The sequence below is a fragment of the Microtus ochrogaster genome, chromosome 8 (assembly GCF_000317375.1).
Source record: "Microtus ochrogaster isolate Prairie Vole_2 chromosome 8, MicOch1.0, whole genome shotgun sequence".
In the NCBI taxonomy this organism is placed as follows: Eukaryota; Metazoa; Chordata; class Mammalia; order Rodentia; family Cricetidae; genus Microtus; species Microtus ochrogaster.
The window spans coordinates 68,608,501-68,621,823 of NC_022015.1; the positions used below are offsets into that span (position 1 = coordinate 68,608,501).

A 13,323-nucleotide genomic window follows, 5' to 3' on the forward strand; every position below is an offset into this window, starting at 1 on the left:
GGGAGAAGGCATTTCAGAGATGGAAATGTTTTCATTGTCCAAGTTCTCCCAACAAGACCACCATTTCTCCAGAATACACCTGGCCCTTTTGGTGATCACAGACCTCATTTAGAGCCTGAAGAAAGAAATGATCTTCCTACCCAGAATGAAGTGTGCCCACACCTGTCTCTCTTCTAGGTTATGAGTTCATGGGGCCTTCTTTGAGGACAAAAAGAGACAAGAAGTAGGTGGCTGGGTTCTGGAAAGGGTGTCTCTAGGTGTCATTGTTAGTGACTTTAGAGGAAGTCTATACCGGGCACAGCTACTTTTTTTTTTTCAAAAAAAATATTCATTTATTATTCCTAATACACTGGTAAGCAATGGTTTTATGAGACTTTCTTATTGTTTTGTTGTTGATGATGATGCCTGTGTGCATGTGTTTGTGAGATAATAGCACATTAGTGTGAGTGTATGTAAATCCTTGCATGTACATGGGTTTGTTGGAGAATCACATGCTGGGAATTCGAACACAGATCCTCAAGCTTCCAGGGCAAGAACTCTTACACACTGAAGAATCTCTCCAGCCCTTTAGGATTATTGTTCAACTATGTAGCCTAGGGTAGCCTAGAACTCATTATGTAGCCCAGGCTGACCTTAAATTCTTAATATCTCTGTCTCATTTTCTGAAGTGCTGGGATTCCAGGTGTGTGCCTCTGCACCAAGCTTATCATGCTACTTCAATAAAGGTATAAAAAAATAAATGAAAGGTGCAGGAGAGATGATTCCGTGGTCAAGAGCACTTGCTGCTCTTGCAGAGGACCTGGCTTTAGTTCCCAGCACCCAGGTGGCATCTCACAACTGCCTGTGAGGTCAGCTTCCAGGAATCTGATGCCCCCTTCTGGCCTCTGCAGGCCCTGGGCCTTCATGTACACAAAGGCAAAATACTCATACACCTAAGATAAATCTTTTTTTTTAAAAAAAGGAATTAAAGCATTCAATTTTCCCATCATCCACATATTATCTATTGAGTATGTAAACATACATGTAAACAAATATGTGCGTGTTGCAAAAGACTGAACTCTCTCACTCCTATACCCAATTCTTATCCAAAACAACAAGCTGTATTTTCCCACTATAAGAATCTATCAGGCGAAGCAGGCACAGAGAACATGCTTGACTTCTCATTCACTTTGTGCCCGATCCCCTTAGTTGAGACTCTTAGGTTTTAAATTTCTCGGTTGACTTTGTGGGTTTTCCAGGCACATGGTCGCACGAACTCTCAACAATGCAGCCTTGGCTTTGCTGCCGCCAATCTTCACAGCGTCGATCTCACTCTCCGCTCTAGGAACATTTGCATTTCCAGAGCAGGGTTACATAACTGTGGAGCCCAGAAATCTCTTTCGATTGCCTCTGAGTCTAACAGAAATACTTGTAGGATCAATATGTTCTTAAGCATACATAAAACATACACATAGGAATATAAAGCTGTCTGCACACGTGAAAACATGCACCTTTAGAACTGGCAGCTGCCCCTGTGATGCTTTGGTTACTTTTTGGAAACGGAAAGTATATGGCGGTCACCAAGATGACCTCAGCCTCTGCTGAGATACACACGGATGTGAGAGAAAGAACATTTCCAAGCTTTTTAGAGAACTATCATGGAACTGCTTGCTGTCCTGAAAGCACCCAAAATGGATGAAGAAATTAACAAGGTACAGATGTACCTCACATCTCTAGAGAAAGATGCTCTTCCTCTCACTGGGAAGTTTCAGTATCAAAATGGCATAGAAAGAGTTAAAAGAATTCCTCTTGATATTCTGGGTTTGGGGCTTTGGAGGGCAAGCACTTCTTCCTCTGTTTATCAGTTTCTTTAAAAGTTATTGCTCTGCCCAGCTGTGGCACTCCTGGACAAGCAGCCCAAGGGCCCTATACCCTACCACAGAGGCATTGCAGTCTGTTTATTGCTGTTGTCTGTATCCATGACAGCGAGGAAACAGAACCAGCCTAGGGCCCAGCAACAGATCAGGGGATGGTGAGAAGGTGGTATGTACACACACTGGAATGCTATTCAGCTACAGAGGAAACTAAGATCAGGAAAACAGGTGGACCTAGAAAATGTAATACTAAGTCAGGTGACCCCAACTCAGAAAGACAAAACCTGTGTGTTCTCCTTCACAGACAGATCCTATCTGTAATTATATTGTCTATAATGTATATTGTCTATAATGTAGAGTTGTAAACAAGGGTAAATGAATAAACTATAAAATAAACTATAAAATAAACTATAAAAGTCTAGCATGGTGACAGAGAGGATATCAGGTGATAAGAAAGGATGGGGGGGTGGAAGGACACATGGGACATGAAAGAGGGAAAGGGTCTCTAAAATGGCAGACGTTCAGACACCCAAGCATAGTGAGCAGGGGGCGCTAGCCACCTCATCAGCTATGCCAGCTGAGGCACTGGCCTCAGTCTTTCTCCACGCGAGCCATCAGCCAAGCTGTCCTGGTGACAGGACCATCAACAGAGTCTTCCTGGAGCCACTCCCCAACTCACCCGCTTCTACCAAGGACAACACGCTTCCAGCAAACGCTGGCCTCCCGCAAATCACAGCTCAGAGGAAACACACGGTGTGACTGGAAGTTCCAGCCCCTCATCCTGTGTCTGTCACTGGGTACTCTGCTGAGGCTCTGCCCTCCTGCTTACCCACAGGTCCGGTAGCTGAACACAATGAAACTCTCCTCGTCTGTCCTCTCGACGAAGGTCACACAAGTGTGCTTCTCCCAGTGTCTCATGGCCTGCTTAAAAATGGCCCTCTGGCTGCCTGAAACAACAAGGCACGCCGGTCACGTCACTCCTGGGCACACCACGCCCTCTTTCCACAGGAAGGCATAGTCTTAAGACAACGTTTGCTCTTGATTTTCAAAAATCTTGCTGATATTGGTATTATCTCATTTAATTCTCTATCACCTTCCACATTTATAGAACAGGGAACTGCAGACAGAGATGTTAAGCAATTTGTGAGGTGGAGCCAGGAAGTCATGCCACGCCATGTGACACCGTGATACTTTTGTGTCCTCTGGTTACTGTGCGGACCATGACATCCATGTGTCCTCTGGTTACCACAGGGAGCACTGCTCCTGTGCCTAGGGACTACCAGGTCTATGCTGAGGCCGGGAGCCACCATGGACAGCTCCATGCCTGTCTTCCTGCTGCCTTTAAGGCTAAGCTGTAAGAAACCCCTCTCTCCTCCAAGCCTTCAGAACAGGGACACCTCTGTAGGCACAGCGCCAGCAGAGACCCCGTGAGCCAGGCTACATGGGTACCAAGGAACCTTAGCTGGTGGGACTGCTGTGGTCCCAGCAACCGCTCATCCCCACTGAGTCCTCCTAGGAGGATGCTCTCACTGGCTCCAACGAGGTCACATCTAGGGCTACTGACCAGTAAAATTCCCTCCGATAACATAAGGAATGACCCCTCCAGGCCATATCCGCTCTGTCCTTGAGGTTGTGGCTCTCCGGACCCTGGCAGAGAAGGTCTTAGCTGTGGTGTCTGAGGTCCCAAGGCCAGGCAGAAACGTGGCGTTATCCTTGCCATCTGCAAGACAGTCAACAGATCAGTTACTTTGCCCACAAAGTCTTCGAGCTTTGCTTAAGCTAAAGGTTTTATTAACGGCAGATTGACATGAGAGGTGGGAAACCCATGTTCTAAGGAAATATCTCACCCACAAAGGTTTAAGACCTTGGGAGGTAATGTTCCAGACCCAGGGACAAACATGTGTTGAGGACCCTTGGCTTCTGACCACAGAAGGTCTGGTTTGGGGGGGGGGGTCCTGAAAAAGCTTCACCCCTGGAGATGCATAAAATTGAGAGGGCCCAGATAACTCTGAACTCTCTGGGAGGCCAAAGTTGTACAACAGGGGTAGCAAGCAGATTCAGTCCTTTGTCTTGACCTAAGAATGTCAGAGCTGTTACACACTTTGACATAATTTGGGAAAGTTAACCAGTTTGTTCTAGTGGCAGGGGGTGGGAAGAGAGTCTTTGCAAAACCATTACTGGTAAAACAGAGCCTCCTAAAATCTCCCCAGTCTTCGTGATGCCTGGGCCCTTAAGAGAAACAGGAAGGAAACAAAAGGAGCTTGTTTCTGGGTCCAGGGCCTTTGCAAGGTGGCTCAGAGGTTATGAACTGCTCTCCTAGGACCCAAGTCGAGTGGTGCCAAGGGAGTCAGCATCTTCTTCTGTTCTCCATGGTAACCGCACTCACACGCACCTTCCCCCCATCCCACCTCACCCTCCTCCCACCCCACCTCACCCTCCCCACCCACCCCATACATAAACACATAATTAATTGTAATATTTAAAAAAGGCTCTGAGTCCAAAAGGGAACCCCACAATAGAGGGGATTTGGGGAAGAATGGGGTTCCCTGACTGTCCGCACCATGCTGGACCTCCGTAGTGTCATCCAGTGTGCTCGCTTAGACCTTCTCCTTCCTCTACTTGGAAACCGTCCCCAGTTCTTACACTTCCCCCTAAGAACAGCTATTAAAACTCAGTTTTTAAAAACCTTCCTTTATCTCATTTACCTAGTTACTTCCTTCTCTTTTCATTTTCTTATGTTTCTTTTCTTGCTTTTCCTTCCTTAAAAACGAGGAATTCAGCATAGCACTCATTTCCATAGTGCACCGCTCCCTGGGTGTTAGTGTATTTTCCACGTGTACTGCCAAAGCATTGTCTAATTGCACGGGTCTGTCGTCACCGCAAAAGGAAACCCTGTCCCCGTTACCAGTCACTTCTGGTTTCTCCCTCTGCTTCACCACCCCATGATATGCTGGTTTCTGTGGCTGTGGCTGTCCTGCTCACTCCATACAAGCCAGATCAGGCCACGGCCGCAGCTCTCTGGCTCTTCCCTTTAGGTTGGCGTATTTTCAAGGTTCATCCACAGTCTTAGCATGAATCAGTTCTCCATCCTATCTTGTGGCTCAATCGCACACCACTGCAGGGATAAACCACGCTTAGCTTATCTGGTCTGTAGTGAGGCATCTGAGTCATCTCCACTTTGGGTTATTATGAGTTATTCGGCTAGGGACGCTCATGTGCACATCTGCTTTGATGGGCACAGATTTCCACTCTGCTGAGCACGTGCTGGGTGTGCAATGTGTCCCACAGCAGCTGTGTCACATCCTGCCCTCACCAGCAAAGAAAGAGAACCATACACACAACCAGGTGAGATTTGTTTGGAGCTGCAAGGTTAACTCCACACGCTTAACCTTTGACCATATATATCTATCAGCGTATCAAGTTAAAACAGAAAAATCTTCCATGTCATTAAATTTTCTTCTATTACATTTTGTTTATTCTGTGGGTGTGCACGTGTGTAGGTGTGTAGGGACGCACACCATGACCTGTGGGTGAAGGCCAGAGGACAACTTACTCGCACTGGTGGTTTCTTCCTCCCACATGGATCCTGGGAATGAAATTCCGATTTTCAGATCAGCTGGCAGGTCCTCCTTGCACTGGGTTTTATTTTCAGTTCTATTTTTATTTGTGCATATATGTTCCTGGGCGTGCAGGCCACATGCACATGTGGGTGCCAACGGAATCCAGAGAGGCCACTGGCTCTCCTGAAGCTGGATTTACGAGCGATTATGAGCCAACTGACATGGGCTCTTGGAGATGGAACTGGAAGGCCCCTGGGAGAGCAGGAAGCACTGTTGACTAGCGAGACATCTCCCCAGCCCAGAGCTATTCCTGTTTCAGTGATGATCTCTGCACGTAGGTTCAGTCGGGATTTGGTTCGTATCTTCTCAACAGCAAGCACCTAGCTCTGCGCCCAGGCTGATCCCCTCCTCTCACTGGCTTTCTCTTCCATCTGTCTTTCGGTCTTCTTCTTGCTTTTAATTAGATTAGGAAAACTCTCTATGCATATGTTTTTTATTTCCCTTAACTCTTTTTTCTGTCCATTAACCTTGGTTTTCAGTTTTAATAACCATACACAACTGAACAAAGAATGAGAAACGAGTGGACCAGAAGATCCGTCTGAAGAATCCAGAGTTCCAAGTTTCATTCTGAGAAATGAGGCTCTTTGTTTGTTTTTTGTTTTGTTTTGTTTTTCTTTTTTTGAGATAGGGTTTCTCTGTATCTTTGGAGCCTATCCTGGAACTGGCTTTTGTAGACCAGGCTGGCTTCGAACTCACAGAGATCCACCTGCCTCTGAGAAATGAGACTCTTAAAGCTACTCCAGCCTCCACGTTTTCCGGCTGCTGTTGACATGCTTGAAAATTCCCAATTAGTCTCTATTAGCTGTGCTCTGTGTGTTTAGGAGACAGACACCTTCCAATTTACCCATTCCCTGCTCATGGGCCCCTACACCTTCTCCTACCTGGAATCGTTCTCTCTAATGAGTTTAATTGTTCTTTCATGAGGATACTAACAATTCTCAGTCTTCATCTAGAAACACTTTATCCCTTTCTTTTTTTTTAAAAAAAGAAACCTAAATTGACAGCATTTTTTATGCCCCATTCTAACTCATGGTGTGGGTGTTCACTGACTTTCTAGAAATCCTACTGGTTTGGTTACCCTTTAGACACAATCATTCAAACCCCCATTTCTCTACACCTTTGTTGTTGTTGGGTGGTGTTTTCCTGGTTTTGTTGATTGGTTTTGCTTTTTTGGTTGTGTTGTTGTTGGTGGTGGTGGTCTTCACATTTTGTGTCTGAAGCACAAAATGTGCTTCCTCTGAGCACTTACGTTGCAAGGTTTCCTGGGATCGATTTCCCACTGCGCTAACCCTTTGCTCAGCTGTGCTCATCACACCGATCATCCTATGCCTGCTGTAATGGATACAGCCGTCATCTATAAAGCCCTAGTCAGGGCGTCTTCAGACACACCTCCTTTCTTACCCTCTGTTTTAAATTCTTCCTCTGGTTTCTTCCACACTTTAGTCATACTTATTAAAATTCCTTCTGATTGTCATGTTCTTGGAGTCAGTTCCTTGATTTGTTGTCTTCTGACTTACCCTTCTTTGATTAACTTCCTGTGTTTCTAAAGTCTTAGAATTGTTTCTAGGCTAGTCATTGTTTTTTAATTTAAAAATCTCTGAGAATTTAAGACATGAGTACTATATTTACACTGTCTTCCCTCTTCCCTCTTTCCCTCCAACTTCTCCCACATGTTCCAAACCCCTCCCAAATTCACGACTGTGTTTTCTAGAATTATTGTTATTGTTTTACACACTTGCACGTTAAAAACCCTACCAAGCCCCATTTAGCATCGGCCACAAGTACACAGGTTTGGGGCCTCCTTCCAGGGGTGCTTTATGTGTGGATGCTGGCTGTGGACTTGCTTTGTATATGTTCAGCACTCTTGAGAAGCTATAGATCTCGGGTGAATTTTTTACATCAATTTCTCTATTACGGGGTTCATACACAGGAAGACTGAAAACGACACCTGCTTGAGGGCCAAACTTTGTGTCTGAGACTCTCCCAGAAGATATTTCTGCTTCCGTTCGAGCCTGGGACACATAGCAAGGTTTCGTCCCTGTCCCCTGAGCCCTTTGAGGACCTCTGTTTTCTGTGGGAGAGCACTCACCACTGCCCGCTACACATAACACGAGGGGCACAGCTCCTGAGCCTAGAATGGCATTGCACTGTCTTAGTCCAGCTTCTCTGGCCTGAACAGTCCCATCAGCATCTGGACCTCCTGGGGATTTACATTTCTGGTGTCTCCTCATCAGCCCACCCTCCTTCCCTCTGAACTTGGTGAATAGAGTGGTGTGCACAGACTGCACATGGCTTTCTAGAAATTCCCTGACCCTATTCCCACACCTAGAAATAGCTATAGAATACAGCTTAAACCTGAACCTGTTTTACTGCTCGAGTTTCTAGAACAGAAGTCACACACTTGCAGTCTTGGGATCAGTCCAACCCACAGATGTGTTTTGTTTGGCCTGAACACTTTTGGCATACACCGTGTTTAAAAAAAAAAAAATCTCACTTTGGAAGCCAACTCTTGGAAACTCCAAAGATTTCACATAACAATTTTTTGGGTTTTTTTTTATCTTTAAAAATTTATTTATTTATATGTATTTATTTACTTACTTATTTTTTTGTTTTTCAAGACAGGATTTTTCCATGTAGCTCTGACTGTCCTAGAACTCACTCCATAGACCAGGCTGGCCTTGAACTAAGAGATCCACCTCCCTCTGCCTCCCTGGATGCTGGTATTAAAGGTATGCACCACCACCACAAGGTAACAAGACTAGCTTTCTCTATAGCCCAAGCTGGCCTTAGACATATAGCAATCCTCCTGCCTCTGTGTCCTGAATGGTGGGATTATAGGCATGTGTCACTGCACCTGGAATCTAATTTGTTTGTTTTAGAATGGAAAAACCTGGAGGTGGCAACAGTGAGTGGGGGTGTCTACTGCCTGGCTACAACCTGCTGGAGCGGGGAGTACCTCACCCCACAGTCAGGCTGCTGGTTCTCCCTCTCCCACTCCACACTGTCCACCCAGTCTGTTTACACAGCCCCATGCATATTCTATTTTGCTATCCAGTCTTATAATTAATTGTTTCAAGATTTCAAGTGCTAGCCACCAGGAAGCTCCATGAGGGTAAGAACTGTGGCTGGCTTTTTTTTGTGGCTCTGTTTTAGATGCCTACACGGTACCCTAGAGGGTGGCAGCATTCACTATTTTTGTGTTTTGCATGAATGAATTAACAAACAGACAAGCTAGTCTAAAAATAAACAGCCCAAGAGTCCAAACAGCTCTGTGGCGGAAGCCTCTCCAAAGGGTTGGCAACAGCGAAGCCCTTCATGTTCACATCCTGAGACTCATCCTGTCTGAAGTAATCACAGGCAGAGATGGAGCAAGTGGAAGTTTGTTATTCTGATCCCATATGGTTTTCAACAAGTCCCTTAATTTTCCTCTGCTGCCAATTCTCCTTTGGAGAATGGGCAGAAATACTTCACCATTCTAGGGACGAACACTGAGACATCCCATGGTGCCTGGACAAGCTGTGCTATATGAACACGTGACCTAGCATTGGAAGGGCTGATTTTATGTGGCCAAGTCAGCATGGGAAAATCTTAAGTGCACCTGGAAACAGACTGGGGTGTAATTTCCAGAGATGGCTTACTGAATGACAGCTTCCCCTTCGGTCCAGTGAGAAATTTAATTTGCCGAGGACTCAACACAGGAAGCATTTGCCGATTAAAAATATGTCTAAACAGATGTTCTGCTTAGCCTGGAAGAGGGATCTTAATGCAACTGTCATTATTGGATTTTCTTGGATTACTACTATCTGGAACCAGAGTCCAAATAGAAGGATGTAATTATTTATTATGGCCAAGAGTTCGGTATTTCAAGAGGAGCTCAGGGGCATCTGAAAGGATTTAACACACTGGGGGTGGAGTGGGGGGATACAGGCCATTTAACTCCCTGGCTATGGGAGTGACATGTCCTCTCTGAAAGAATGAAACGGCCATTGCTACTCAATATTTCATTTCCAGCTGAAGGCACAGCCATGCCATAAACAAAGCCACGACTGATCAAACTTCTCAAGCAAAGAGCTCTCGTTTTTACATTAGACAAGGGGTAACTCACACACTAGAAGCAAACACCCTGAATGCACAGATATCTGCAAAACTCTCGCCCCGCAGGTAAAGGCCAGAGTCCCATCATGCTGACCATTTGAAGACTCAGGAGCAGTTCCTGCTGAAAATTATTCTGTGCAGTGGCTCTCAAACCTGGGTGCGCTTTAGAAACACTGAGAAAGGTGCTTAAAAAAATATAGTTATCTGCCCTTGTCCTGAACCTGTGGCCCAACAGGCCTGGAGGCCTGGCACCTGCCATTTTGAAACCTATTGAGGACAAAGCTCCGTGGAGTTTGGGAACCAGTGATAACGCTCAAAGGCTGAGATTAAGAGTTTTAGGGGCAGTGAACTTAAGATAAACACTGCTGGTTACCTCCCGTATGGCTCTGCACAGACATCCCCTGAGCCTGACGACTTCCTGGAGCACGGCTATGAGATAAGCATGGAACCAGATGGAGACTGTCAATCACTGAGGTGAGCAGAACTGTACAGAACTTAGGGGATTGCCTGGAGCTGACGAAGCTCAAATGGGGGCCTGGTATTAGTTAGCTCTGTGGTTCTCATCTTTGGACACACGAGACATGACACTCAGCGATTCGGGTATGGAACGGCATTTTGGAATGCTGATGTCTATGGGATCTTTGTTTTGGGGTGTAAACAGCTCCCATTTTTCTTCACATTGGAACAAAGGCGTTACAGTCTGATCCCAAATGGGAAAGAACCATGTTCTCTTATGAATAAGGTTCTAGATACCAGACTCTACTCAGCCAGCCAAAGGCACATCCTTGCAACAGTTACACACGCCCTCACTAACAGCCTCACAGACTTGAGTATGTGCTAAACTCTTAGCTTCTGAGAAGGGGCTGCTCTGATCAAGGCTTTATGGGAATGCTGGGTGAATGGCCTAGATAGAGTTCAGCCCAAATCTGCAGGCACAAATTCCCACCTTCAGGACTGAAGGGAACCACATAGTGCCAGGAAACCAACTTCTGCTAGAACTACGCCAGAACTCCCCCTCAGATTCCCTTTTCTGCTCAGGTAGTCTCCTCTGGATTCATGGGAAACAGGTGGGCTGCAATTAAAGAGAAATCTAGGGTTGGCATTTCCTATCTGCAATTCAAATAAAAACAAGATGTGTCCCTGGCAGGCATCCATCGGTGTCCTAGAGGAACGGGATGGAAAGGAGAGAGGGACAGGCTTAAACAACTTCCTTTACTTCAAATTCGGGGTCTCGCTACTCCCCTGGACTAAAGACCTCCTTGTCTGCGACTGTGGCGTAGTGCAGAGAGACTGACCTAGCCTTGACATTCACTGACTTCTTCAGACAAGTCAGGGCCATTCCAGGGGCAGCCCTGTAGACCTAGCAGGCTTCAGAGGTGTACAGGAGAGAAAGCGTTATCTTCATCCTGCCTAAAAACCCTCCGGCATCTGCCTCATTGCTGGCCATGTATGCAGCCCAAGTAGACGCAGAATTTTAATGGGCTGCAGGAGGCTTGTTCCTTCCTGTGCTCTGTGCAGCTGTGGAACAGCTGTGGGAGCTCAGTCCAGGGTTGATGATGCACTCAGTGCTGGTATTATCGTTCCTAGAGGGGAAGGTGGGAAGGAAGAAATGTATGGAGGCTGATGTGGCAGTATATACTGTGATCCCAGCATTTGGGGAGGCCGAGGCAGGAGCGTCTTTTGAGGTCAAGGCCAATCTAGACTACACATTGAGACCATCTTCAAGACAAAACAAAAATGGAAAGCTGAGCCTCACTTATCCTTTGGGAGTCTTGGTTATGCGCTTTATATGAATGAATATCTCTAATTCTCTCCAAGCTTCAATGAGGAGTTAAAGTATCCAGTGTCATAGCTACTAAAAGGCTGAGCTGGGGTTCAGATCCAAGTGTTTCTGACTCACCTCGCTTTTTTGATTGGGTGATTTTCATGCCCCCCAAACTAGTAAATACAAACACCCTGATGCTATCTTTCACTGATAAAAACATGAGATGTAATAACAGTGTCCTACACAGACCAGCAAGCAGCCTGCCTGGTCTTTGGGAACTCAAACCAATGTTCATATTCAGTGGAATCCACTCCTCTCTCTTTAAACTTGGACATTTGGCTCGAGTTAAATGTGAAGAAATAGTATTATTAGGGTTCTGGTCCAGGCCCAAAATGGATGCTTCTCTTGTGCTTTCTCCATTTTGATGAGTAGCCACCTTGCTGTAGACTTGGATCATTGAAGGGGAGAGGGGCAACTAAGCAATCTAGACCATCCATCCCAACCTTGCTGCCAGAATGCAGTCAAGAGAGTAATCCCAGTGAGAAAGAACCACCCCATTGAGCCCAGTCTTGCCACAGAATCATGAAATGTCATTGTCTGAAGCCAAGGCCAAGGATGGTTTTTATGCAACAGTAAATCACATAAATAGAAAAGGGAAAATTCAACATGGCACCTGTGCTGTTTTGGTGCTATGACAACTCCCTCCAGCTGCTTCCCCATGCTCTGTGCTCCACTTCACCATGAGCACTGCTTGTCTATGGCCAAATGAAGGGTCCCTAAGTTTGTCTGGAACCTGAGAAGCTGGAGACACCATATGCTGGCATTATAAAACATGGATAAACCAAGCAGGTACCGACCTGGAAGCTTCATCCTTAGAGGCTAGCTTTCACGGTACTGTAAGGTGCTACCAGGGGAGAAGAATAAGCCACAGTCTTTCTTAGCCAGGTAAGAACTTTGTCAGCTACAATAACTATTGTCCTGTCAAGATATGCCCACTGGCGCAACAGTGGCATGAATATTACAGGAGTAACCAACCATTTTCTGGTTGGATTTAAGGCCAGCTCCTTGAGTTGGAAACCATACTTGGCACTGCTATTGGCAACAAGTACCTGTTGATAGATAGAAAATATTTGCTAGGGAAGAAACTACTAATGCTATTCTGCTTAAAGGCCATAGAATTAAAATAACTCCTAATGAGTTGTTGCTGAACAGGTTGCTGTAACCTGTAGATTAGTGCAGCTCTACTTGTAGTCAACACAAAGACTCACAGCTGCTCAATGTGCAGAGAAGAAAGACTTCTGATTGCTCAGCCCTAAATGGACATCTACATCACACTCCTCCCCATCTGCACCCCAAGACTCAGGGATTGCCGTGGAAGAGAAAGTATAAGAACTTTAAGGACCCAAGTAGATGTATGACTATAAGGAAACCATGTTTTCTGGATACAACAGGGCAGGGGCTTATATGAACTCACAGCGATTGTGACAGCATGCATAAGACCTGCATGATCTCAGGCCAGACAAAATCCCAGTGTGGGGGGGTGGGGTCCAAAGTCCCACTCCTAGCCGAGAAGCTATTGGCATTTGATAGCTGTTGGGAGGGAGTTAGTTTTCTTTAAGGGTGTGACCACGATTCAGGGCAAGCTCCACACCCAAGAACAATTGGGCAACACACTAAACTCAATAGGTTAGAGATACACAGAGAGAACATGAAGTGAAGTTGGGTGGGGTAGGGAGAGGTGTATCTGGGAGGAGTTAGTGGAGAGGGGAAAAGATAAAAAAACTACATTGTATGAAGTTTTCAAAAAATTAATAAAGACATTGTTTTTAAATAGCAAATAAGCAAAGCAGAAAAGTACATATTTTGTTTGTTTTGATTCTTTTGAGACAAGATTTTGCGTAGTTGAAGATGACCTTGAACTTCTGATCCTCCTGCCTCTACCTCCCAGGTGCTGGGATTACGGGCCTGCACCAAGACACCTAGTTTATGA

General features: G+C 45.7%; 1 protein-coding gene across 1 annotated transcript in view; it reads right to left on the minus strand.

Annotated features, from left to right (window-relative positions):
* Tll2 (tolloid like 2) overlaps positions 1–13,323 on the minus strand; it is a 113,529-nt gene that overhangs the window by 44,752 nt on the left and 55,454 nt on the right. The window contains exons 4-5 of the mRNA XM_005352272.2: positions 3,418–3,573; positions 2,683–2,800 (exon numbers count right to left, since the gene is read on the minus strand). Of these exons, the coding sequence (XP_005352329.1) occupies positions 2,683–2,800; positions 3,418–3,573 (274 nt within the window). The remainder of the gene's footprint in view (positions 1–2,682; positions 2,801–3,417; positions 3,574–13,323) is intronic.